The 27,500-nt window shown below is 45.9% G+C and overlaps 4 protein-coding genes across 4 annotated transcripts in view; 2 read left to right on the forward strand and 2 right to left on the reverse strand.

The window, feature by feature from the left end:
- The window catches only part of LOC310809467 (uncharacterized protein), a 5,294-nt gene extending 3,593 nt beyond the window's left edge, over nucleotides 1-1,701 (reverse strand). The window contains exon 1 of the mRNA XM_083676735.1: nucleotides 1,632-1,701. The gene's annotated coding sequence lies outside the window, so the exon portion shown is untranslated. The remainder of the gene's footprint in view (nucleotides 1-1,631) is intronic.
- Nucleotides 1,702-8,565: 6,864 nt separating this feature from the next.
- On the forward strand, nucleotides 8,566-15,736 carry LOC310810013 (volume-regulated anion channel subunit LRRC8D). Its single transcript, XM_083677592.1, has 5 exons — nucleotides 8,566-8,826; nucleotides 9,447-10,659; nucleotides 10,872-11,122; nucleotides 12,696-13,073; nucleotides 13,248-15,736. The coding sequence occupies exons 2-5, from the start codon at nucleotides 9,655-9,657 to the stop codon at nucleotides 14,368-14,370; spliced, it is 2,757 nt and encodes a 918-aa protein (XP_083533718.1). The 5' UTR covers nucleotides 8,566-8,826; nucleotides 9,447-9,654; the 3' UTR covers nucleotides 14,371-15,736.
- Nucleotides 15,737-16,990: 1,254 nt separating this feature from the next.
- ddx39ab (DEAD (Asp-Glu-Ala-Asp) box polypeptide 39Ab) lies at nucleotides 16,991-22,231 on the forward strand. Its single transcript, XM_083677985.1, has 10 exons — nucleotides 16,991-17,056; nucleotides 18,007-18,220; nucleotides 18,626-18,753; nucleotides 18,968-19,244; nucleotides 19,415-19,533; nucleotides 20,109-20,240; nucleotides 20,586-20,695; nucleotides 20,901-21,045; nucleotides 21,252-21,399; nucleotides 21,982-22,231. Exons 2-10 carry the CDS (start codon nucleotides 18,013-18,015, stop codon nucleotides 21,996-21,998), a joined length of 1,284 nt encoding a protein of 427 aa, XP_083534111.1. The 5' UTR covers nucleotides 16,991-17,056; nucleotides 18,007-18,012; the 3' UTR covers nucleotides 21,999-22,231.
- A 3,680-nt stretch (nucleotides 22,232-25,911) lies between these two features.
- The window catches only part of LOC310809097 (CCN family member 1), a 5,555-nt gene continuing 3,966 nt past the window's right edge, over nucleotides 25,912-27,500 (reverse strand). The window contains exon 5 of the mRNA XM_083676251.1: nucleotides 25,912-26,223. Within this exon, the coding sequence (XP_083532377.1) occupies nucleotides 25,918-26,223 (306 nt within the window). The 3' untranslated portion in view covers nucleotides 25,912-25,917. The remainder of the gene's footprint in view (nucleotides 26,224-27,500) is intronic.

Below are 27,500 nucleotides of genomic sequence, written 5' to 3' on the forward strand. Positions count from 1 at the left end.
GACTACTCCCCACGGATTACCCCCACGGCGCCTTTCCCCTCTCCCGAACACTGGACCTCCCGCTATCGACCCCGGACCGGACCCCGACGACCTCCCTCGGATTATCCTTCTCTCCACCACCCATAATAATAATAATAATAATAAATACGCCTTTGGGCTAAACCCAAACCCGTCATTTAGTTCCGCAGACGTTCCGTTGTAACACATATGTATCTATCTCCAGAACTCGACCTTTCCAGTTCCTATAAAAATTAGAGAGAGTGCAACACATTTTGATTATAATCAGTATAATCTCATATTTACAACTGTGTCACAGAATAGATTTTGAAAATGTTTATGATGATAATTAGAGCTATCGGTTTATGTAAAACTAGCAGTTGTCAAATGCAATTTCGTTTGTTGATCAACTTATTGTCCCAATTCTCAATTCAGTTGTTATTTGTGAAATCTTATTGTTCTTTTGTCTTTCTCACTCAGTGGTTTACAGAACTGCAAGATACCAGTGTTGCAGCTGTAGTGATGTGAAAACGGCAACTTCATTCATACAGCAACAATGGAGACTACAATCACACAGCTCCCTGAGGAAAATTGCCTTTAACAGAGGAAAATGAGGATTTGCGCTGGAGATTGCTAAAGAGTGAGTCATTCTACAAAATGCCTTTTTTAGGAATGAGGTGTGCTCTTTTTATAGAGGTACTGTGTTCCCTCAAATCACTGTTCAGGTGCAGAAGCAAATTGGCTGCAAAAATGCCCAACAAACAGGGTTAACACACATGAAACACTCAAGCCTTTTCCCCAGGCAGTAGTAGTAGCCTCTGCACTTACTATTCCTTATGTAAATTAGAAACACACACACACACACACACACACACACACACACACACACACACGTGCACATGCACACACACACACACACACACACACACACACACACACACACACACACACACACACACACACACACACACACACACACACACACACACACCTGTTGATAAATATTCAGTTAAAATGGCAGAGCCTGAGGTTTGGGTTAGAAATGCAGAACAGCCACCTGCAAACCTTTTTCTGAAGTTTTCAAATGTCTCTGAGGACTGCTGAACAGGCAGGCAATTTGACTCAAATCTCACATCTTTACAATTTGTATTGTTGGATAACAATGATACATTCTGCAGTTATCAATATTTTCAGATCCATATATATTATTGGGAGCATTTATTCACCAATCCTGAGTTGACTGTGTTCCAAAATCAAATAACTGCCATAACATATAATTCAAACTGCATTTTATAATCTGAAATTCAATTACAGTTATGATACATTTTCTGCAGTTTGTTTCCATTTCTATTACCATAATGATCATAATTGTATATTATCTAAATCACTGTTTTTAGTAATTACTTAAATTAAAATCACAGCTAAAATATTAGTTACACAACCCCATATTAACATAATTCAGTGGATCCAATTCCATCCAAGCCCATCCCATTTTGACTTGACCCCCAAAAGAATTATCTCAATCCAACAGTAAAATACATTGAAATGAGTGAATCTACAAAATCAATCACAAAAACACACATACTGTAAAGTTGAAATCAAATGGAGGAGAGTGTCTGGATTCTTCAACTTACCACTTGGATGCACAGTAGAATCTGGAGTTGTTCTTGTGTCTTTGTCTTAGTAACGTCCTCTTTTCTCTCCCCTCGCGCCCATCAACTGATTGCATGAGAGAGAGAGAGAGAGAGAGAGAGAGAGAGATTTGATTTTGATTTTGAAGCTGTTGTTGTTGAACAGAGCCGAGGATTGTGGGAAACAAAGCTTGACAGAAAACCACTAAACAAGCTTTAAGGTGCATTCAGAGTTCCAACCACTCAGTTCACTAAAGGGGCATTCAGAGGCATTAAGAGGCATGACGTGAACATAGTCACCTATAAAACACACACCACACACAATTCATAATTCCCAGCTACCAATTAATATGTTACCTTTTTCTCCCAGATTGATTATAAATAAGTGATTTCTTTTTAAAGATTTAAACCAAGGGCACACATAACATTACCATTTCACCAAAGTAACAAATGCCATAATTGCAGCAGTCCTTTCTCAAATTGTTCAGTCTTTCTCTGTCCTTCCTCAATATTGACATCATTTTGACAATTATCAGAACTTGTCTGAAACAGCATTAACTGAAATAACAAGTAAACATTTACCGGCTATTTCCCAGAGCAGAACCAACTTCTCTGGGAAGAACCTGTCTATAGTGTCCACGGTTAGTCATCTTACCTCTAGAGAAGTCTAATCCAGCCACACCAGAGGGGACCAAACACACATCCAAATCTGCCCATTCTGGGCTGAGAGCCAGTGACCCATGCTATAGGAGTCAAGGCTACGGTAATCTGGATCTAGTAATAATCTGGCTGAGCCAGAAGACTGGTGTGTGCTGCACTGAGAGCGCCTTTTTCATGGTTTGAAAGTCCCCTCATTCTCACGTGAAACCGGGGACCTTTGCTGTAACATTATCTGTGAGTCAGCACAATTGACATATTACTGGAGGTCCAGCTGTGTGTGTGTGTGTGTGTGTGTGTGTGTGTGTGTGTGTGTGTGTGTGTGTGTGTGTGTGTGTGTGTGTGTGTGTGTGCATGCGTGTGTGTGTGTGTGTGTGTGTGTGTGTGTGTGTGTGTGTGCATGCGTGTGTGGGTGTGGACGAAGGGGTAGACATCTATCCCACACAGTCATGCTTATGACAAGGGTGAGATTTTTTCCCTATCATCACTGAGATCTCAGCACTCACCCACACGAGAAAGAGGATGAAAAGATGTCATCATGTCTTGATGTCAAGATGAAACGCTTTAAAAACTGAGTACTGGAGTACATTTTTTACATTTACTTTTTTGACATTTAGCAGACGTCTTTATCCAAAGCGACTTACAAGTACATTTGTCTAAAGTAAGTGAATTAAGAAAAACAAATCTATGCTAGGACCAGGGGCCGTTGGCAGTCACAAAGCTAGAAGAAGGATCTTTTTTTTTTTTTATTATTATTTACAGTAGAGAAACTGTACAGGGGGGTAGTGGGGGGTGAAGAGGTCTTTTTTGAGGGACAGTCAAGATGTAGCCTGAAGAGATGGGTCTTCAGTCTACGGTGGAAGATAAATAGTGACTCTGCAGTCCTGACAGCAGTGGGAAGCTCGTTCCACCACCAGGGCGCCAGGACAGTGAAGCAGTAGCTTTAAGATAACTGTTACAGATAAAAGAGGTAGTCAGGTTGCTGCTGTAGCTAGCTGTTATGGCTCTGCTTGTTTACAGGGTAATACCCACTATGAAAACTATCTTTCTGTACAAGGTTTAATGAGTCAGCACACAAAATGTTAACAGAATAAAGTCAGTTGACCAAACAAACACTGAAACCAAACGAACACTGGAACCAAACGGCCCCTAAGTGTTATTTTGTTGTTGCACCAACAGCCAAGTCGAAGATTCCTGTGAGCACACAGTGGAGTTGAGTGTGCTGTGCCTCAAGGTACCTTGATGTGCTGGAGTGGAGCTTGTCTTAGCTATGTGGTTTGTGTGGTGGGGGGTTTGCAACCTTCTCCCCGGGGTTTTCAGGGAGAAAAGGCGAGGGGTGGGGGGGGGGCTTGGGGGTGCAGGGAGCAGAGACGTGGTGGTGGGCTCGGTGGGTTTGTGCCTCGTCTCTTTGGGGGGGTTCAGGGGCTTCAGCTCCCCTGCTGGTGGTAAACCTGTCTTTCTAGGAACCTGATTCTCGGGGGTCTGGGGTGCTTTGGGGTTTGGGGAAGAGGGGAAGGTAGATGTCTAGAGGGTGGATTCACTGAACGCCTGGCATTTAGATTTGCTTTTATTTCTGTGAGAACTGCAGTAGTGTTGTGCTAGATTTTCACGTGTTCTCTGTATCCCTCAGAGTTGTCTTATGAGCTGCACAATAAGCTAGCTGATCACAAATATGTGTAACAGCTTACAGCAGGTGAAGACATAAACAAACACAAACACACAATTCCACACTCGGGGTATGGGCAGGGTGTGGAGTCTAGGGACAGCAGGGCCCAGCCAAGTGTCACAATGGACACTGTTGTTTTAACACAACGCCAAACCAGCGATGGTCTCATGTGCTTTCTACATAAACACATGCATACAGAACAGTACACACACTTGCACAGATGAACACACAAGTATATGAATAGAAACGTACAATACATCCCTATGCTAGGGGGAAATATAAGGCGTTTTCACACATCGGCATTGTTACTGTCATTTGCAAACTCTTGGGGGGAAATGAGCTCATATGAAAACGCCCATATCTGATCGCTTCAGTCCTATTCAAAGACAGGCCAGAGTTACCACACTAGCCACATGTTATAGTCTCCGCCACTACTCTTTTCACTGTAGGTGGTGTAGGTGGTGTAGGTGCTGCCCTACAGTAGGTGTTCCCCTGCTGTCACTCCACCCTAATCCATAACACATGTTCCACACAATGTCCAAGTGATTGCATGTGATCGCCTTTGAAATGACAACTAATGCTCATGTTAAACGTGAAACTAAAAGAGTCAACGAAATGTGCCTGATTTATCAATGGGACATTCATTTCTGTGGTCTTCTGTACAAAGAAGTACAGGTAAAAGGGAAGGTTCAGTAGACTGTTGCTTCTGACTGTTGACTGTGTAGGACAGTGATAACCTGTGTGGAGAGAGAGAGCTGGACATGACAGAGAAACAGTGAGAAGATCCTCTGTTTGTTCCTTGACTTTATTCATGCTACAGTAGCACTCTCCTTGGGGTCCACACACAATACCAAACCACCGATGACAAGGAGAGAGAGAGAGAGAGAGAAAGAGAGAGAGAGAGAGAGAGAGAGAGAGAGAGAGAGAGAGAGAGAGAGAGAGAGAGAGAGAGAGAGCGCAAAGAGGGAGATAAACAGAGACACAGGGAGAGATAAAGAGAGACACAGAAAGAGAGAGAGAAAGAGAGACACAGAGAGAGAGAAAGACATAGAGAGAGAGAAAGAGCAAAATGAGAGATAAAGGAGACACACAGGGAGAGAGAGAGAGACAGAGAGAGAGAAAGACAGCGAGAGAGAGAGAGACAGAGAGAGAGATAAAGAGAGACAAGAGAGAGAGAGCGATTCAGATGGTTTGAGTCCTGTCCACACAGCAGTTTAGGCCATCGTCACAGATGTGTGTATGTCTCCGTCAGTGTGGTGGGTGGGTGGGTGTGGTTGCAGCCAGGGGACTGGGGGGATACCACAAACACACAGTGCCACTTTCTCACGGCCCACATCTTTTCTTTTCTCTTCATCATCTCTCTTACACACTACATTTCTGTACATGTACACCCTTTCTCTCTCAGATGGCGAAGGTCACGCCAGACTGCAGGACTTTCTGTAGAAGTGGCTACTGAATGTCTACAGAGCAAAAAAAAAGAAAAGTGTTTCACTGATTTGAACCTACTGTATAACGACACGGAGATGCCAGAGAGCTAGGAAATATAACAGAAAGTCAAAATACCATCAGAGATATTGTCAGTCTCAAACTATTTCATACAAAATGACGTGGTGAAATAGAACACCTGTGGCTGATACAGAACTGGTGAATAAAGTCAGTCAAAGACTTTGGTTGTACCAAAAAGACGCTAGATGCTGTCAGAAAAGGGAAATCACCTACAGTACAGTATCTGTCAAACAATAACAAACCTATTCCCTGAAACAGTAACCATAGTTCCCACATTACAAAAACATCAGTCGTGTGACGTTTTCACACCTTCTTGCAAGTTACGACCTCAACATGTCTGACTGGTATTCTAGTTAGAATACAAATAAGAATTTGTCACGGAAAGTTTGGTGCCAAGATGGAGGGTAACACTTACGATGAGAGGTCAGTGGGACGTACGAGGGTGTGAGAACTCTGAAACGTTCTGCTACCCAGGGCTCTCATACCTCCCTACACACTAAACACACCTCACACCACCGCCACACTGGAAAAACCTTTTAACCCTGATCTGATGGAGGATGTGACATCTGCTTGGCCTCCCTTTTAGCACCCTCATTCAAACTTGTTACTGTGTTCCGTGCTAACCCTGTAGGCTAGATGTCACTTTCCATAATCTCACTCATCTTGACCGAGCAAATGTATTATCACAGTTTTGGGGCGTGGTTCCACTACGTATTTTAGGAACGAGATTACAGCTCAACTATTAGTTTAACTACAAGTTGCAGTATCTTGGTGGTTTTAACTGAATTCAAATCTTAGTAGTGTTTTAATTCATTACTTTTTTTAGTAGTGAGCTCCGTTCACTGCTCACTACATATTTCCCCAAAACGAAAAAAAAGAAAGAAATCAAAATTGTTTTATCCCAAATGACATCAAAGGGGATGATTTGCTTTTCTCTTATCTTTTTGACTACAAAACATAGACAATCCCCATTTCCACATATGTAGACACTGGTATGGTGCTGAAGACAATGAATATGAATATCCCTTTAAAACATTTGTTACCCATGTCTGTCTTGATGGCAGCGATACTCATCACTGTACTCAAACCTTTGATGGTGGAGGGAGAATCCCATTTAACAACAGTCACACACACACACACACACACACACACACACACACACACACACACACACACACACACACACAAAATAAAGAACCTCTGGAAATTATTCATAATGACCTTTGACCTCCATTAGTCATCAAATGCTGTATGTATGTCAGTCTTGTGCCATATACCATGTTTGAATGAGTAATTATACATTTCAAGAACTTCATTTAACGTTCTATTGTAGCTGCACATTTGAAAAGCGTGGAAGGTTTAAGGATGACTACAACTATACAGGATTTAGAGGTTATACCTTGTCCATGTAAAGAGGTACGGTGAGAAAATCTATTAGATGAATGCATAGGCATGCTTAGGTGACCAAAACGAATGGGATGCTTAAGTCTCCAAGTGTGTGGTGTGTTTTCATGGGGTAGACAATGTGTGAATGCTCTCGCAAACTAACACAAACCCCACCCAGAACACCGTCCTCCCTGTCTGAAGGCCCATGCTGTGTCAGAAAGGGTAGATGTGTGAAGCCACAGGCCTGCTCTTTGCAGAACTCACACAGATATAAGAGCAATGGCAGTGAAGCAGGCTGGGAGCTTCAGTGCGGTGAACAACAAATGTACTCCTCATTTCTCATTGTACATTCCACTACTGTTACAAGTGTGAAGTGTGAAAGATTACGTATCTGGAGGTTAGTTTGCCATGTACTGTATGTAGATGCACTGCTGAAAACATCAAATAAGAGACAGGATGAACTGAAGAATCCACACAGCTGTGCTTCACACTCTCTCTTGAGATTTCCCTCTCTGGTCTTGAGTCGACACATCCCCAGCACGTGTGTACTGGTTACCGCCACTGCAAGGCTGCACCCAGTCCCAGGGTTGCTTTTCCCACCTGTCTAGGCCATCAGAAACACATACTGCACACACACACACACACACACACACACACACACACACACACACACACACACACACACACACACACACACACACAAAAAACACACTGTGAACGATACATATTGTGGCTCTCTCTCCATTTGATTTAGCATCAGAATCCACCTGACCCAGATACAAAAGTACCAGCAGACACCTGCTTAACGGAACATATAAACTGGCAAGTATAAAATACCACAGAGAAATGTAGACACACTTGCAAAGGAATAAAAAATAAAAAAATAAAAAGAAATCTTGAATTTGATTACTTTCACAAGTGCCTGAGTGTCAAACTAAGTGTTTGCATTGACAGAGATTTTCCAGTAAAGCCTGTTGCTACTTTTAATTTTCATGTTATCTTGCCTTTGCAACAATCTGCTGAAATATCAGCAAGCACACCACCACATTGGTTTTTTTGAGATCCTGTGTATGTGTGTTTACTAAGTGTATGACAAAACTTTATTGCAAACTGCTGTGCCCTGCACACAGAAAAAGCGAAATCCACAAGTGTTTTTCATTTATACTATCAGTGCGTAGTTGGTGCTTTGTGTGCTTATTCAAATGATGGTTTGTTTGTACTGTGTTGACGCAAAAACACACACAAAAAATTGTTTGAAGAGTTTTGCAAGAATTGTTTGCTTTTGCAAGACATTTATTATGTTTTGCTGGTTTGGTGTGAGGTTTTGTGGTTAGTGTGTAGAGTTTTACAAAAATAGCCTATATTTAGAGAGTGCCTAAGCAATCAGAAAAAATGCAAATGAGTATAACGGATCGGGCCTATGTCAGAGTGCCTTGAACGTTAATGACACCTGGTGGATGTGACCCATCAATGCATTCACTGTATAACCCTTTTTTTTTCTTCTCTCACTTGGGGCCATAGTCTTATGATACACATTTCATAAATAATCGATTTAACTTCAAGGGGAATTAGTGCCAAGAGAATGTTTATTTATTTATTTATTAAATAAGCACCATGTATTCTTCTTTGTCAAGCAATTTACCGGAGTAGAATAACGAGGCTGGGTTGAATTAGATTTTTTTGTCGACATCCCCCTTCGTCATGACAACCGTTAAAGAGGCAATGCCCCCTTGTTTTTCCCTACTACCGCCCCACTCTCAACGTGAGTCACCGACCGCAACTGAAAAGTTGGTAATGAAGTTTCATGGGCTATTCTCGAGAGAACCGGACCGCACCGGACTGGAGTCGCCCAGAGCGGCCGCGCGGGTTCTCTGCTCTGAGTGACTGGCATCAATGCTCTGTGTTCGGGACACCGTTTGATAAACAGATGCGCATAACAAAGTTTGGGAGAAGAGTGGTCTGACAATCATGCACTGATAACAGGTACGTTTTACCTTACGTTTTACTCTTGTCTGACCTTCCTAGAAATCGTGTCACATTGTTAACAAGTAGTTTGAAGATGACTTTTGTTCCTCCTCCACTGATCAATCAGATGCTCTGATTTGCAATCCAATGCAATGCACATATGAAACCCAAAGCCACTTGTAAATGGGTAGTTTCATAATATTCAGCCTGCTTGCAAAGGCCTTTTATGTTTGTCATTAAAAACAGAGGCAAACATATTAAGATTTAATAGCCTACTGTAATGGTTAATATGTGGCAGTGTGTGTCATGGGGCTATAGACAGCCAGTCTGTTTTTTTAGAACTTCCTTTCATTCCATCAATAATCAGACACTGTATCCCAGGCAAACAACAGTTCACATATTATCCTATTATCCTAAACCGTGACGCAAAAGTAGTTTAGGAACATTAGCTTTCACACAGGAAGGGTAAGCACTTTAACTTTGTTTAAACCATGTAACTGTTCTAATCCACAACACCGTTCCTGTTAAATTAACCCACTGGGCTGCAGGGTACACCGTTCCTTTTCAAAAGTTTCTATTACATCAAATGTTGCTTTTTCACATTGTCTTCTCCAATTCTTTTGTCTTTTTTCCTCCAGTCTTTTCCGCAGCAGTTCCCCAAGAGGTGGATCTGACCCCGCTGGTGGACCAAAGCTGATTCCTGACAAGTCATGTGACCAGATCCTCAGATCCTGTCTTAAACGTTTTCATTTGTTACTGGGTGGCTCACAAGAAATCCTCAGAGGGTTAAATTGTTTTGACAGCGCAGAAGAGGTTCCAGAAGCTTCCCTACCCTCCACACACAGCATGTTCTCCCTGTCCGAGCTGTCCTCTCTGAGCGAGAGGCAGGGCAGCTACAAGCTGCTGAAGCCCTGGTGGGAGGTGTTCATGGAGTACCTGGTGGTGCTGATGCTGATGGTGTCTGTGCTGGCAGGCACCGTGCTGCTGTCTCGAGACAGGGTGGTGTGCCTCCCCCTCGACCCACCCAACACCACCACCACCACCACCACCCCCAGTAACCAGAGCTCCTCCTCCAGCAGTGCCCAACCCCAACCCCAACCCCAACCCCAACCCCAACCCCAACCCCAACCCCACACCTCCACCAGGCCCTCCTCCACAAAGCTTTCCACCCCAGGCACCCACAAGAGCAACGCCTGGACCCCAGCCAAGGGCAGACGCACCAACCTGGACTACCAGCAGTACATCTACATCAGCCAGGTGTGCTACCACGAGGCCCTGCCCTGGTACTCCCGCTTCTTCCCCTATGTGGCCCTGCTCCAGTCCCTGGTGCTGCTGGCCAGCGGCTGCTTCTGGTTCCACTTCCCCCTCACCTCCGCCCGCATAGAGCACTTCCTGGCCATCCTGGGGAAGTGCTGCGAGTCGCCCTGGACCACCCGAGCCCTGTCCCACGCCGCGCTCCAGGAGAGTGCCCAGGCCCAGGTCCAACAGGAGGAGGAGGAGGAGGAACCCCAACCCCCTCTACCTCCGACCCCCTCCTCACCCCCGGTACCCCGCAACCGCCAGTCCAGCATGGACTCAGGCACAGACAGCCCCCTGCTGGACAGGTCGGATAGTGTGTCCACAGCTGCCCCTCCCTCGCCGTGCCCCTCCTCTCTCTCCAGGACCTCGTCCCTGTCCTCTGTGTCTCTCGCCCCCCGGGCTCGTGTACCGGCTTCCAGAACCCCTGTGGTGCCGGATGGCCCCCGACGGGTCGCCAGCCTGGACCGGAGCGATGGGGAGCAGGCCAGGGCGCTGTTTGAGAGGGTGCGCAGGTTCCGCTCCCACTGTGAGAACTCTGATGTCATCTACAAGGTCAGGGGCGATTAACTGGATATCTGTCATCTCTCTTTCAACATTGTGTTTTCAAGCCTTACGCTTACATTCTGATCAAACATCTTAAACAGAGGGATGAATTTTAGCATTACTTTTAAAACATGGAAATTGTCTATTTTGTATATGATTATATATGCAACTTTTATATCGGACGTACATTTCAATAGTTTGAGTTATCTCCCCTGCTCCAGGTGTATTTGGCTCAGACAGTGTTTAAACTACTGATGGTGGTGCTGATAGTGAGCTACACCACCCCTCTGCTGGACTCCATCATCTTCACCCACATCTGCCTGCCCCAGGCCCACGCCCTGACGGGCTACAGTGCCTTTGAGTGCACCCACGCCCTGGCCTCCGTCCTCCACAAGCTGCTGGTGGCCTACGTCACCCTGGTGGGCCTGTTTGGACTGCTGGGCCTCTACACCCTCAGCTGGATCCTCCACAGGTCTGGATAGACTGTGTGTTTGAGAGTGTGTGTGTGTGTGTGTGTGTTTGTGTGTGTGTGTGTGTGTGTGTTTGTGTGTGTGTGTGTGTGTGTGTGTGTGTGTGTGTGTGTGTGTTTTTGTGTGTGTGTTTTGTGTGTGTGTGTGTGTGTGTGTGTGTGTGTGTGTGTGTGTGTGTGTGTGTGTGTGTGTGTGTGTGTGTGCGTGCGTGCGTGCGTGCGTGCGTGCGTGCGTGCGTGCGTGCGTGCGTGCGTGCGCGTGTTTGAGGGAGGAAGAATATGATGAACAAATCCTTTGTTGAAAGGATTTGGGACGCTGTCTTTCTAACATCAGTGGATGTTGTTTGTGTCATTCCTATTTTCTTTTCTCCCTGTTGTCTGATGTAGTAGTTGCATGAAAATGTACGTTGTTGTCGATCACTTTATTAGATAGGGGAACAGGGAGCTCTGAGAAGAAAGGCCCAGGTAATTAGATAAGTGTTTAATTCTAAATTCTCGGTACTGACCTTTTCGGTCGCAATATCTCATGACCGAATGTCCATTGAGTACCAATTATTAGGAAGTATTTACCTTATTATTTAATTCGATTAAAAAATAAGTCTTAGTGGCATTACAATGAACAGAAGATACATTAATAGCACTCGTTGATGTCTCATGGCTGCTCCACAGCATACCTGACAGTCATTTGACAGAGCCAGACAGTGTGCCTCTGAATATTGCATATAGCTGTAAAGTCTGGGATGTGAGATTAAATCCTATGCAACAGTCTATATCTTCCCCTGTACTGTTCCTGTGTAGTGTTGCTGCAAGTAACAACAGTGTATTAGCGTGTTGATTAGGACTGTCAGTTGATTAAAAAACATAGTTGATTATTTTTTCCTATTAGTAGATTAATCTACAGATTCATCTGATGTGGAGATGTGAAACGTTTTGACTTTATTTTTCACCTTGTGATTTAGATGGTCAGAGATTTTTCGAAACATTTTTAGACTAGAAACCCAAAGTGGTGCCTAAACAGTGAATGGAGGAGTAATAGGGTATTTTACAAGTTAACAATGTCGATGATGGCCTCCAAATCAAAGGTGCAAATGACCATTCACATTCCCATAGATTAAGACTAATTGGTGCTAACTGCTTGAGTCAAGCTTCCTTGTTAGAACACTCTTGTTTATCCAAAATTCATACAAAAACGGATAGATTTTTGCAAACATTGCTTGTCAATTTATGTGTGTGTGTGTGTGTGTGTGTGTGTGTGTGTGTGTGTGTGTGTGTGAGAGAGAGAGAGAGAGAGAGAGCGAGAGAGAGAGCGAGAGAGAGAGCGAGCATACTATGTGTACTATGTTTTGCTGATGAATTGAGGTTTGTTTTGGCCTCCTCAGCCTCTCCTGTGTGGTGCTTCTTTTTGCATTGCCAGGATAAGGTCAAATCACGTTGATATAAATATCATGGTATAAATTAACTCTCACTCCTTGGTGTTCTTGAAGAAAACTGTGTGTGTGCGCGTGTGTGTGTGTGCGTGTGTGTGTGTGTGCGTGCGTGTGTGTGTGTGTGTGTGTGTGTGTGTCTGCTCCCTCAGCTCCCTTCGTCAGTATTCCTTCAACAAGCTGAAGGAGCTGGGCTCTCTGAGAGACGTTCCTGACCTGTGTAACGACCTGGCCTTCCTGCTCCACATGGCCGACCAGTACGACCCCCTGCTGGCCCAGCGCCTCTCCGTCTTCCTGTCCCCCGTCAGTGAGACGCGGCTGCTGGAGGAGAGCCTGGAGAGGCGCTGGGGGGCCGAGAGGCTGCGCTCCATGACCACCGCCGACCCTGAGGGGCGGCCCCTGCTGCAGCTGGTGGCCCTGCCCCGCCTCCCCCCCGCCCTCTTCACCCTCAGCCAGCTGGTGGTGCTCAAGCTGGAGCTCATCACTGATGCCAAGCTCACCGCACAGGTGTCCAACATGACCTCACTCAGGTGTGCTACAGTACGTTATTTACAATTAAACAAATATGTTTTTTTTAAAAGTACAGTATGTGTGTATAACGCATTTCTGGAGAGATTCCAAAATCCTAACAGTTCGATTTTGTGTAATTATTTTACACATACTATGCATTTAGAGGCCATCATCTGTTTCTTTCTCTCTGACAGGGAGCTCCACCTGTACCACTGTACTGCAGCCGTGGAGCCTGGCGCTCTGGGAGTCCTGCAGGAACGCCTGGAGGCCCTCCACCTCACCTTCACCCAGGCAGCAGAGATCCCCAGCTGGGCCTACTCTCTCCGGGGCCTGCAGGAGCTCCATCTCACCGGCCGGCTGGGCTGTGAGGGTGGGGTGGGCCGCGGCTGGGCCCTGGGCAGTCTCCGCCAGCTTCGACACCTCCGTGTGCTGGTCCTGAGGGGCATGCTGCAGCGTATCCCCGGAGAGCTTGGTGAGTTGGTGGGCAGCCTGGTGAGGCTGGAGATCCAGAACGAGGGCTCCAGGCTGATGGTTCTGACGGGGCTGCGACGCGTGACCGGCCTGACTGAAGTGCAGCTGCAGGGGTGTCAGCTGGAGCGTCTCCCCTCGGCCCTTCTGGCCCTGACCAGCCTGCGCACCCTGGACCTGCAGAACAACAGCCTGCGTACCCTGGAGGAGCTGCTGGGGCTGGCCCACCTGCGCCGTCTCTCCTGCCTTAGGCTGGCCCACAACCGTGTGCTGGCCCTGCCGGCCAGTGTTGGCGTGTTGCGCGCCCTGGAACTACTGGACCTGGGACACAACCAGCTCCAGAGCCTGCCCCCGGCCCTCTTCACCCTCCACCGTCTCCGACGGCTCCTGCTGGCTGGGAACCTGCTGGAGGTGCTGCCAGCAGAGGTAGGGGCGCTGCCACTGCTCTCCGAGCTGGACCTAAGTGGTAACAGGCTGGAGAGCCTGCCTCCGGAGCTCTTCAGTAACTGTATGGAGCTGCGTAGCCTGAACGTGTCTCACAACTCCCTGGGCTGGCTGCCCCCAGGGCTGGGTAACCTGAGTCAGCTCTCCAGGCTGGACCTACGCAGTAACAGCCTGGAGGAGCTTCCCATGGAGCTGGGCTGCTGCTCAGGGCTGCGTGGAGGTGGTCTGCTTGCAGAGGACTGGCTGCTCCACTCTCTGCCACGCCACGTGAGGGAGTTCCTGACCCAGCCGGGCTCTCCCTCAGCCAAATCCTCAGAAACACAATCCCGTCCCGACTCGGATAGCTTCCCGTACTTCTCCGCTACCCAGTGGTGCTTCTCGTCTGCTATGGAGTCACGGATATAGAGGTATAGAGCTGGAGAGGCACAGGAGACCGCTAACCACTCATGGACTAAAACTACCTTCCCTCATCATCGTGTTGTGTCTATGTTTGATGCCACATCTTTTTCATCTTGACCACTCTCTTTCATGTTGACCACTTCTTGAGGATGTAGCCTGGCGATACATCACTACAGTACGGTTTATCATCTATCATTTCCCCTTCATGACTAGACAAGAAGTGCTTTGACTTGGAAGTTCACAGACTTGTGGAATCAAAGCCAAAATCCACTTGGCCTCAGTGAATCGTTTGATGCCTTACATCACTGTACTGTTGAAATAACGGGTATGTGTATGTTACCCTATGAAAAAAAAGAACTTGACTAAGCAGGCAAGCAGGCTGAACTGAATGTGCAGACTGAGGAGTTTTTGCTTCCTCTAGAGAGAGTCTCTTTTCATCCACGTAAGTGCTAAGTCAGACTCCCCAAACAGTCTTTTTGAAGAAGGCTATATAAGACTGTATGAATGAATGTCCTACTGTTCAGGATCAGACATTGAGATAGAACGGCTGTTCAGTTTGTCCCTATGGCTGTGGAGCTCAGAGTTCCCCCGCAGGCTTACTGAAACTCTGAGCTTTCTCCCATGTTTGTCTGACGGGGACAATGCTGCAGGCCCAGAGGCCTCAGTGGGGAGGGGGCACATGTCTGGGATGAAGAGCTGGACTCAGACAATAGCTGTCTGGCACTTGGGGCAATGAGCTTGTATGAAGTTCAAAAGCTCTACCATATAAGGAAACTGAGTAAAAAATATAGAAAGACTTAAAAGACCAATAAGATTAACCTTGATATTAACAAGTTTAACTATGCTTCAGCTGGAGCAGAACTGAATAACCGACTACTAAATGTAGCATGAGCGCTTTGTACTGATGACTGCTGAAAAGTTAGATGTTTATAATGAAGATGTGTTCCCTATGAAGTTAAACAACTGACAAGGAGTAGAAGAATGAAAGAGAAAATGTGGAAATCACAGTGTTTTGACTGTTGCATAGATAAGTTGAAGCAAACACAACCAGCGGAAACACATAATATGGTTTATATTATTAAAACTATTATTATTTCTGTATATATCTTTTTTTCTACTTTGTACTGCTAATAATATGACTAATACATGTGTGTCTGCTTACTTGATATGCTCTTTGTAGAACTACTGGATATGCATGTGTAGATTTGACAAGTGTCTTAATACCATTCAAATTACATCTGCCAAGTTATGCCATGGGATACCTTTCTTTTATGTGTAGCTGAGACTTTTACTGAAATGTAAAAGTCTCACATCCATACTGCACTGAAGCCATGCAATATATTTGCAAGTTTAATAAAAGGAATGCTGAATAAACCTCAATCTTGCTCCATGTCCATCCCTGCCAAGGTAAAGACGTGTGTGGTGTGTGTGTGGTGTGTGGTGTGTGGTGTGTGTGTGTGTGTGTGTGTGTGGTGTGTGTGTGTGTGTGTGTGTGTGTGTGTGTGTTGTAGCAAATATAGGGTTTATTAATAATAATAATAATAATTATTATTAATTCAATTTCAAATGAATACTGTAATTACCTGGAGACACCACTTTATGACTGCATTGGGCAGAGATCATTAAGTTCAACTCTGAAATGTTATTTTACAGAATAAGAAAGTCAGAAACCTGTTTGACTTTCCTTGGGAACAAATACCAAACAGGAATGGAAGACCTCAGAAGAAGCAGAATACTTTTTGATCTTGAAGAAGATGAGGTGTGGTCCCAGGTAGACGTAATTGGTTGAGAGACAGTCTCTATGTGTTTGTGTGTGTGTGTGTGTGTGTGTGTGTGTGTGTGTGTGTGTGTGCGTGCGTGCGTGCGTGCGTGCATAAATGTCACATATCACAGTTATACGCAATGACTGTGGTTATACAGTACATGGGGATGGAGAGAAGGTGTGGGTTCCTGAAAAACAGGATCAAAAACAGGAACAACAATCTTTACAAATAACTCTCTTGTCTCTGATCTCCCCATAGTTACTACAGTGTGTGTGTGTGTGTGTGTGTGTGTGTGTGTGTGTGTGTGTGTGTGTGTGTGTTATGGCTAAAGGTTAGGGTTAAGGCTAGGGTTATCAAATCAAATCAATTAAAATAAATTGTCATTTACACAATATACAGGATACAATGTAAAGAAATGCTTTAGGGGAAGCAACTCCTCAACAACGCAACAATCAAACAATATTAATTTGCAGTGCAATGTCACAATAATAACAACAGTAATAATTGCAAAAACAATGGCAATAGCATAAAGTGGAGTGTCACAGGATAGCAACAACAACACTCACAATGAGTAAGTGTGTGACTGCATGTGCGTGTGATCGATAAGGCTAGGGTTAGTAAACAGTCTGGCCCCAAAACTAGGTTCAATCAATCTCTATTTACACCATTTACACCAGTTGAGCACATATTCGGATCAGTCCCGCTTCTTTCCAGTCTTCCGCTTTGGGGTGTCTGACTGGTGATTGGCAGGTTGTCTTGTCCAATCCTGATCAGATTAAAAGTAGGTTGACCAAATCGACGTGTAATTCCACCAATAATATGGATGCATTTTTTGGAGGCGGTAGTTCCGGGTAGTCGTATAAACTGAGGCCTCCCCATGTGGTTTTGAGGAGCATTTTGCGGAGGTTGAGATATAACAGAACTACAAGGTAAGTCGATAATATTGTTTATTTTAAAGGCATTTTGACTTTATCACTATGTCTCTGTTTATTCGTAATACGTGGTCAAGTGCGCCTAATGCTTTTCCGGGGACAGATGATAAACATTTGTCATTTTTAATCCGGTTTGTTAGGTTTGATTCGTGAGCTAGCCAGCAGCAGGGAAATGAAGACTTGTCCAGTCCAAATGGCTCAAGTCGTGGAAAGCTCTGCAATCAGAGTAAACCATAATATTTTGAGAACTCCACAACGTCGACATATGATCAGAGCATATTCTTCGTTCAATGTGAGTCGTGTCGAGTGGTTTGTTTAGCTAACGTAGCCCAGCTGGCTACATTGCCATTTCTAAATGGAGCCGGATTTCATTGTTTGCATTAGCTAGCTAGCATAGTCCGCTACGGATGCTAACACTCACTCAGACTTTTCCAATCATGACCTGTACCGCAATATGTCTGATGTAGCTGAAGTTCATATTTATAAATCAGTAGTTGAGCGGTTTATGTTGAGCGCTAGCAATTTGCTTTGGGCACTATAGAGCCTCTAGTAGTGGAACAACGTTGGCAGCTCGTTACGCAGCAGTGTAGTAGTCCTGGCTGGCTTCATTGAATGAGAAGGCCCCGACGTAGATGGTGACTGCTTTTCCAACCATCGTAGCTAGTACTACTAGTGCTGTTATGATGGCGACGTGGTCATGTTGAAGGTCTATATGCACGTTTAGAACAGTGCCCCCTATTATTTCACCCCAGCAAGATTAATTAATAAACAGTTATCGTAGATCTATCTATAGCATTGTAGTGTGTGGGAGGGGGATGGGGATGGCAGGTGTGAACAGCCAGCCACTATTGCTACTGTTGCCTCTTCGCCAGGACTCTCACCTGAGGTAGGAAAAAAAGGCTAAATTATATATTACCCCTTCATCCTACCTTTTCTCTTTCTCACAGAACAGAATGGCAGAGAATGACGTTGACAACGAGTTGCTCGACTATGAAGAGGACGAGGAGCCACAGGGAGCCCCTGAGACGGCAGCCCCAGCTGGCAAGAAGGAGGTGAAGGGCTCCTATGTCTCCATCCACAGCTCCGGGTTCAGGGACTTCCTGCTCAAGCCTGAGCTGCTCCGTGCCATCGTCGACTGTGGCTTTGAGCATCCCTCTGAAGGTGAGGGCAGGGGACAGCATACATGTCTGGGGGAAAATGCATATTTGAGAATGGGGTATCCTTGTCAGGCAAAATGGAAGCACTGGAATGGTTTGAACTCTGTGTAAGCTCTCAAGCAAATAAATGTTTATATCATGTCTGGAGTGGGTGGCTGTAAAGGGCTATGATGGGGTTGGGAGTAGTGAATGAAGGGCTTGAATAGCTGATTGACGTATTTGTGTAGTAGACAATGAGTGGGTCTGTAGGAGGACAGGTGAATAAATTAGTGGCCATCAGGTGATGGCCCACTTGTGGATTTTGATGGCCTACACTAGAAGCAATGAATATTCTGTCCAGACTCTCTGTGCATACTTTTCATGTTTGTGAATGACCCAGTATTGACCATATGCCCCCCCCCCCCCCCAGTCCAACACGAGTGCATCCCTCAGGCCATCTTGGGGATGGACATCCTGTGCCAGGCCAAGTCTGGTATGGGTAAGACAGCCGTGTTCGTGCTCGCCACACTACAGCAGATCGAGCCTGTGGACGGACAGGTCAGTACTTCAACACAGAAAATATTTCTTTGGAATAACATTTATTACAATGCTTTTAGTTTGCATTAATCTCATAAGAATAAGCTCCTAATTAAAGGTTAAAAACAAAACATCTTCCACTTACAGTCTATTCTGTTTTAATAGTTTATTAGAATCAAATTGCATTGACAAATGGGTAACCTGTAAACTCTCGACACCCCTCTCTCTTTCCCAGGTCTCAGTGCTCGTCATGTGCCACACGCGAGAGCTGGCCTTCCAGATCAGTAAAGAGTACGAGCGCTTCTCCAAGTACATGCCCACAGTCAAGGCTGCCGTGTTCTTTGGTGGCATGTCCATCAAGAAGGACGAGGATGTGCTGAAGAAGAACTGCCCTCACATTGTGGTGGGAACGCCTGGCCGCATCCTCGCACTCATCCGCAACAAGACCCTCTTCCTGAAAAACGTAAAGCACTTTGTCCTGGATGAGTGTGACAAGATGCTGGAGCAGCTAGGTGGGTTATGCTCATTTGTCATCCGCTATTTTTGATGTCTTGATGACATGTCCTAATTTCACATTAGTGTAACGCATCCAGAATCAGTGGTTGTCATATCAATAGGCTGTTATGAATGGGAGAAGTTGGAGATTGATTGGACTTTCTCACCCCTCTCTCCGATGTTCCAGACATGAGGCGTGACGTGCAGGACATCTTCAGGCTCACGCCCCACGAAAAGCAGTGTATGATGTTCAGCGCCACCCTCAGCAAGGAGATCCGACCAGTCTGCCGCAAATTCATGCAGGATGTAAGTACAGGGCCAGAGGTGGGGGGCAGCACTCCCACAGCTTATGATGTTAGGAGATTCTTGTAGTCTCGTTCCCAGACACTTCCGCCCAAAGGTCTGGTGGACCAACGCTTCAAACCTGGCCTTTATTAAGCCAATAGAAAGACTGTCAGTGATTCAGAGCTATGCCTCGCGGCACCATGTGATTAGCTGAAATCAACATACTCTATTCAGTAAATTCTCTCCTACTTAGGCCAGGTTTGAATCATTGTTATTCCAGATTTATAGCACTGTAGTAGCCTGGGGACAAGGTTAGGAATACCAAGTGTAACTACTTGGTTTCCCTAGAGAAGTCCTGGATTGACATTCAGATCTGGACTTTCTTGGTCCGACATGAAAGCAGATGTATCGCATGTTAACATTTGAGACTTTATCCTGAATGCCAGTCAGAAAACTGCTTAATTTTGCCTATAGATAATTTAGCAAGTCTCCACTGGGGGTATTTTTGCTGGTGAGTCACTTCTTGTGATTGCTGTTCCTGTAGTGCATTTAGACGACTAGGTCTGAAGTTTGACTGTCTGGCCCTCTCTCCTCAGCCCATGGAGGTGTTTGTGGACGATGAGACCAAGCTGACACTCCACGGCCTGCAGCAGTACTACTGCAAGCTGAAGGACAGCGAGAAGAACCGCAAGCTCTTCGACCTGCTCGACGTGCTGGAGTTCAACCAGGTAAAACCAGAGAAGCCAGTTAAATGTCTTTGTATGTCACTTTTTACATAGACAAATATCACAGCGCTTCATAGCAAAAACAATACTAAACAATAAATGCAATACACACTATGATCTAGCACCGAACCAAAGGTAAGCCAAGGAAAAAAACTCATCAGAGAGGAGAAAAATATAGAAGCCACACGAGAGCTTGTAAAGTTATCCCAATGTTACCTTTTTTAATTTATTACATCATATGCATTTTGTTAACATGTTTTTAGATAAAAAATATTTTTTATCAGATGTATGAATGAGTTTGATGGTTCTGTGTTGAGTGGAGTTGTAATGTATCCTTTTATCCTCTAGGTGGTGATCTTTGTCAAGTCAGTCCAGCGCTGTGTGGCTCTGTCTCAGCTGCTGGTGGAGCAGAACTTCCCTGCCATCGCCATCCACAGAGGCATGGCTCAGGAGGAGAGGTCAGTCTCTCTCTCGCTCTCTCACACGCATGTCTCTCTCACACAGCTCTCATTCAATTGAGCTTCAAATGCTTACAATGTTTATGGAGCCCAAAGCCTCATCAATTCACTCAACACATTGTTCCCTTCAAAGGGGCCCAGACCCTGTAATACCTATAGCAGCTGTGTTGCTAATCCCCCCCTGGCGCTCTCCTATCCCTACTAGGCTGTCCCGGTACCAGCAGTTCAAGGACTTTCAGAGGAGGATCCTGGTGGCCACCAACCTGTTTGGCCGAGGGATGGACATAGAGCGAGTCAACATTGTCTTCAACTACGACATGCCTGAGGATTCAGACACATACTTGCACAGGGTGAGCCAAAGGAGCGCTTTCTCTTTGTTCAAAATGCCCAATCGGATACTGACTTGAGTTAACTGACAAGCTTTGAATATTAGCAAATGTCTTAATTTTGGTCTCAAAGAACATCTCCCCTAGGGTCTAATAGTCTGTCTTATATCCCCAAAAGAAGCACAGCTTCTGGCACCGTCACCCATATGTAACCCCCCTCTCCCCCTCAGGTGGCCCGTGCTGGCAGGTTTGGGACCAAAGGCCTGGCTGTGACCTTCGTATCTGATGAGACTGACGCCAAGATCCTGAACGACGTGCAGGACCGCTTCGAGGTCAACGTGGCAGAGCTGCCCGAAGAGATTGACATCTCCACTTACAGTAAGTCTCTCCCTCTCTCTCTCTCCTTCCTCAGGTCAGCCCTTCAGATGTCCCCACTTGTCTCTGAATCCACTTTCCCCTCATCCATGTTAGAATGATTTTTTAGCCCGTGTCAATTGCTGCTTGTATATCTTGTTGAATTCTACGTGAAGTGGTCGAGGCAGATGCATGTTGGCATGTGTAGAATGTATTGAGGAGGGGTGAGACTACATTTACTATCATAACAACCTCCTTAATGTCCGTGTGTGTTCTGTTGGGTATTCCACCCCTGTTAATCATAAGTGGTCTGTAAAGCCCAGCCTGAAAGGCTGGTAGGATCTTGTTAGCTCATGGTTGCCCCCCAGATAATTGGTTGGTATAATAACTCATTGGGTAATGGTGGTGATGAGACAACAATTGGATTGCCATGTAACTGGAGAGGAGACCCCCGTCCTGTATATATTTAACCCATCTGTGAAAAGCTGGAATGCCCAGCTGTTACTTGTGATTGACGCAGTGGTCTTAGGGACGCTGTAACTCATCTTCTCCTCTTCGTCCCCCCCCCCCCCCCACACACTCTTTCTCCCTCTTTCTTTTCTACAGTTGAACAGTCCAGATGAGTCTTCAAGCCCAGCAGAATTGTCCCCTACCCTTGAATCTCTGTGTCCATATTTGGATGAAAACCCTAACCCTCCTCACTGTTTATTTTAAAGCTCTGCTCCTTGACTATGTTCACCAAACATTTTTATTTTGTTTTAATGTATCTCTTTGGGGGTTGTCCAGTTTAAATTTCTTGTCTTTTATCGTGGTTTGTTTTTGGTCAATGCAATTAAAAACTTTTTATAAAACTCCACTTCATTGTTCACTTTGTATTTATTAAGATGTTTTTCTTCTACTTGGAACAATGTTTGAATGAATATTATGGGAATTGTCTGCAGTCTTGTCAGGATGGCCGAGCGGTCTAAGGCACCGGACTCACGGTGAAAGTCCTTCCTGGAAAGGAGTACTCTGGTCTCCGAATGGAGGCATGGTTTCGAACCGCACTTCTGACAAGGTTTTAGTAGAGCATGGTGTTAGCAGTGTTTACGCGTTAACTGTGCTGTAAGATGCATCGTATACAGTGCATTTGGAAAGTACTCAAACCCCTTAACTCTTCCTCCCGGGGAAACCTTATGCTGTACATTGAAGACCCATCTCTTCAGGCTACATCTTAACGGTACCTCTAAAGACCTCTTCATCCCCACTACCCCCCTGTACAAGTTTCTCTCCTGTAAATAAATTAAGTAATTCTTCCTCCTTCGAGCAATGTGACTGCCAATAGCCCCTGGTCCTAGCATAGATTAGTTTTTATTATGATGACTGATGGATAGATGATTCACTTACTTAGACAAATGTATTTGTTGTAAGTCGCTTTGGATAAAGGCGTCTGCTAAATGCCGTAAATGCAGTTTGCCTCCAGACAGAAGGTTGAATATTAATGTTGGTCACTCTTTAAGCAGTAGGTGTGTGACCGCATACCGCTGTCCTCTCCACTCAGAGCAGAGCAGGGACGTTCATCTGCTAGTTGTCAGGCCTCTATGCTTAATATATGCATATGGCTCCTAGACTAAGCTGAGGAAGCTCCATGCAGTCCAGTGACTCATGCCTGGCGCTGGGCATCAAGGCTCTATTTACGTCAGTGTGGGGTGTCCATGGCATCCCTCCATTAGGTAAGCAAATATCTCCCTAATGGAAAAATTATTTATACAGGCATCATAGGTTGACCCCCCCCCCCCCCATCATCATAAAGGAAAACAACATATCAATGATAATTGACCTCAACTCAGTGTTTGTGTTTGAGCCACACCTCCCCCGCTATCATTAAGAGAAACAGGTGCAACATCTCAACACTCCAGGATGGAACAGTGAATCAAATTCTTTATTCCAAATGCAGCATGAACTCAGTTGGCCAGTGAATCAAAGTTGGGGATGAAACATGCACATTAGAGTTCCATAACTCTTTTTAGGGGTTGAAAGTACATTGACAGTTGTTTGAGTGGAGTATTTCGCAGAACATTTGCTTACACATTCTGGTCATCATTCACATGATTTGAACATGGGCATGTGTGCTCACTAGTTAAACTCAGACATGACATCAGTGCTTGTATACATGGACTGGTTCATTGGTTATAATAACTCATTATAATAGATTGGCCCGAATACAGCAGATAAACTCTACAAACAAAATGATGCATCTGTACATAGCTGCTCTATAGTGTCCAGTATTAAAACTACAGACATCCTTATCAAACCACAATCTACATAGGCAACAAAGCAATGGCAGTGTATAACACATCAGTTAACATTTAAAGTCAAAAATGTCTTTTTTTTCCCTTTTATAAAGTGTGAAGTTCCCAAAAGAGGTTGTGTGTTTAGAAACAGCATAGTACCTATGAAAGCCTGATCTGGCATTAAAAAGAAGAAAAAAAAAGGCAAATAAGAAAAAAAAATACACACATGAACATAACACAAATCAAATAAGGCAGATTAAAGAGCTCTCTCATGGACTACAATATAAAATGGACTTCAACACTTGAACTCTCAGTAATACTTCTCATGGAGTCGAAGACAGAAAAGCATGCTGATTAGATGAGACCCATCTCTCCATACATCTCCTTCATTTAGAGACTCTGTCATGAACAGAACTGCTAAGGTGCATGAGTTTGAACCCCAAGTCCTAATAAGGGAGAACTTGGGGCATTTACAGTCAGCCCTCCTCACCCAAGGGTTAGGGTTGCTGATCTCTACGAGGTGCTATTACAGGACAATGACACACGTGCCCTTGGAGGTCCTGTGGTAGTAACCCCCACCCCTGACCTCTGACCCCTTTGTGGGGTCCTTATGTTCTCTTACAGTCGTTTTAATGAAGGTGATGTCATCGTCAGCATCTCGGCCGTTCTATGGCAGCATTCAGAAATAGACACCACATAAACATGAAGCGACATGAGTGAGACTTTTGTTTTGTTGAGTGTCCTGGATCAGTCGCTAGATTACAGGCCAGATCGGGTCCCGAAACGGTTCCACCCACTAGTCACAAATTACATGTTTACTTCGTACCCAGGCTTTTTTAATTTTATTTTTATAACAAACCAGAGGGTGGCTGAGGCTGAGGCTGAGGCTCCCTCACTCTGCCTCTCAAGAGCCAGGATTGTAATTTGTTTCGAATCAGCGAGTCGACTTCTCGACGCCAGAATCTCCAGACCTGTTTCTCTGGCTCTTGCTGAATGTCTCACTTTTTGGAGGGGGGCTGAGGCAAAGCAGAGGAAAAGAAGGAGATGGGTCCAGCTGTGTACACCACCTTCGACCTTTCGCCCACTCACACACGTAAAGCCTCAGCCAACAGGTTCAGGTCTGTCCCTTTTTCTAGACATAACATCTCTCCCCAAGTCTTTGTCCGTCATTGCTCAGGTAATGGGGGGCCGTCTGATGATTACAGTGAACACTGGTGTGACCCGAGGTTAAGTCCCAGATCTGTCAAAGCTGTTCTGTCTCTGCTGACAGCTCTCAGCTGTTTTGTCCCTCTCAGCCCTACCCCTGATCCCCCCCCCCACCACGCGAGCACCTCGCCCCTCCTGCCACGCCATGCCAAGCTCCAAGCATAGCAGCAGCGCTTCACTCACTGGCCGCCACCGTGTCATCATCGTCTCTGTCACAGCAATAAATACCTTGGAATAAATACCATTACAAACACAAACATCCTTCCAGAGCAGTTATCAGCTTGTGATCTTGTGTGACTTTTTTCATGTCTTCATTGGTTTCTTTCTCAATTCTCAGATATCGGACATCTAATGAAGAAGTCAACTGAAGGTTTGATATGGGCCTGATTCTCCTTTCTCTTAGAATCAGACCTGATTGACCATCATGTCTATGCTAACAGTCAGCCACCATGATGGAATTGAACATCTCCATCTCCACCGCCGTACCCCGAAATCCACCAGTCTACTGGGAGTGTGCAGCAGTTGGGTAGTAAGTAGTCTACATTGTGTGTGTGTGTGTGTGTGTGTGTGTGTGTGTGGGTGTGTGTGTGTGTGTGTGTGTGTGTGTGTACCAGTACCACCTCTCTCTATCGTCCCCACAGTGCGGGTTCAGTACCAGAGTTCAGGAGTGCGTGGTGAGTGACAAAATGGTGGACGGTCGCATCCATGTTTACCTATTTACACACTGTGGTGATTCCGGTTGAGCCCCAATGGACCGGGTGTCTCTACTCTAAGGCCGGCACAAGTCAACTCCTCTCTATCCAGAGCGCAGATCGACCAATCGGATTCATTCTTCTCACAGTTCTCCCAAACATACTCGAGGAGGGGAGGAGAGAGGGGGGGGGGGGGGTAGAGGGGGGGGGGGGGGGGGGAGAGTTGACGATCGTTGCACCTGGCTAGCGTCTACTCAAAGATTCACTTAGGACTGCTACTCTATCAAGGGGTTGGCTAGGGGCGGGGGGGGGGGAGAAGGGGGGAGGGGGTGTAAATGTCATGGGGAGAGTGTGAGGGGTGAAGGGGGACGTTAGTCGATGAACTTGTGTGTGTCTCCGTAGAGCCATCTCTGGGGGGGCATGGCGGCCTCGTTCAGGTGGCTACACTCGTCGCTGCACTTGCAGGACTGCACGAACATGACGGACCTCTCGAATCGCTCGCCGTCCGGGCAGGCGAACCGCACGGAGGCGGTGCGCGTGCGGCGGGGCGAGCAGCAGCGGCCGTCCACACACACGCCGCAGTAATTGGGCCGGTAGAGACGCGTGCTGCGGCAGCCGGCGTAGGATAGACGCAGGGGCTCGGGGGCCTTGTGGGTGCGAGAGCACTTCCTCCCTTTCTGTGGGGGGAGGGAGAGAGAGAGACAGAGGGAGAGAGAGAAAGACAGAGGGAGAGAGAGAGGAAAGGAAAGAGAGAGAGGAAGGGTTAATATATAATATATCCTTGTGACATTGTTTGACATACAGTATTTAAAAACAGCTACGAAGAGGAGACAACACTGTGAACATTATGAAACAGTTATACACTGTATATCACAGAGGCCAACGTATCAACCTACTATGGAACCATAGGTATTATGTGAGCCCAGAGAGAGAGCGAGAGAAGCACAGGAAAGGTCAAAACAACAAGACAAGGTCTGGAGAGAGGCATAGTGAAGGGTTGGGTTGGTGGGTGGGTGGGTGAGTGGGTGGGCATCCAAGTTATGAGGTGACAGAGTGGCACATTAACACCCACAACAGCTCTGAAAACACCAGGAGATACACAGCCAGACAGGTGCACGGCAACCCGCATGACAACCGGCCCTCATAAGTGGTGAGGGCCATCGCTACGCTGGAAAGGACGGACGGAGGGAGGGAGGGAGGGAGGGAGGGTGTTATATTAAATATGAGAAAGCGAGGGAGAGGGAGAATAGAGAGCTCTTTGCTCCATCCACACAAGGGCCCATTAACGCCTCACGTAGGTCCGAGAAGAGTGGGAGAGGTCAGGGACGGGGCGGGCGCGTTTCAGCGTGCTAACATTCAGCCCACACAGCACAGTGAGATGAAGAGAGTTTGTACTTTCCACTCTCATCTGAGGCTGACGCGACATGACTGTTCGATGCCACACCGCACTGTGTACTGACTGTACTAAAGCAAACCGAAGTATTTGACCCAAACCTGGGTCAAATACTTGAAACTATTTTAGGTGTGCTAGACTTAGTTTGGAGGTGCACTTCATTTACCTCCGTTACCACCAGGAAATTACTCTGGGAACCCAGAGAGTTTGACTTCAAGTACTAGAAAGTATTGGACATAATATTTTGGACATAATGCCAATGTATTGGACATAATGCCCAGGTATTGGACATAATGTTTTGGACATAATGCCCAGGTATTGGACATAATGTATTGGACATAATGCCCAGGTATTGGACATAATGTATTGGACATAATTCCCAGGCCTGCTCTATAGGTACTCTCATGTTGCCTGTGTAGTTTCTCCCCCACCACAGCTCAGTTCAACTATTTAATCACTCTGCTGGCTGTTAGTTCCACAGCAACAGCAGCACTGTGAATAGAGTGGCCTCCAGCCACACAGGGGGCGCGTGCCAGGGGCAAGGCAGTTAATTTATACCCT

The sequence above is a fragment of the Argentina silus genome (genome assembly GCF_951799395.1).
Source record: "Argentina silus genome assembly, chromosome: 9".
NCBI lineage: Eukaryota > Metazoa > Chordata > Actinopteri > Argentiniformes > Argentinidae > Argentina > Argentina silus.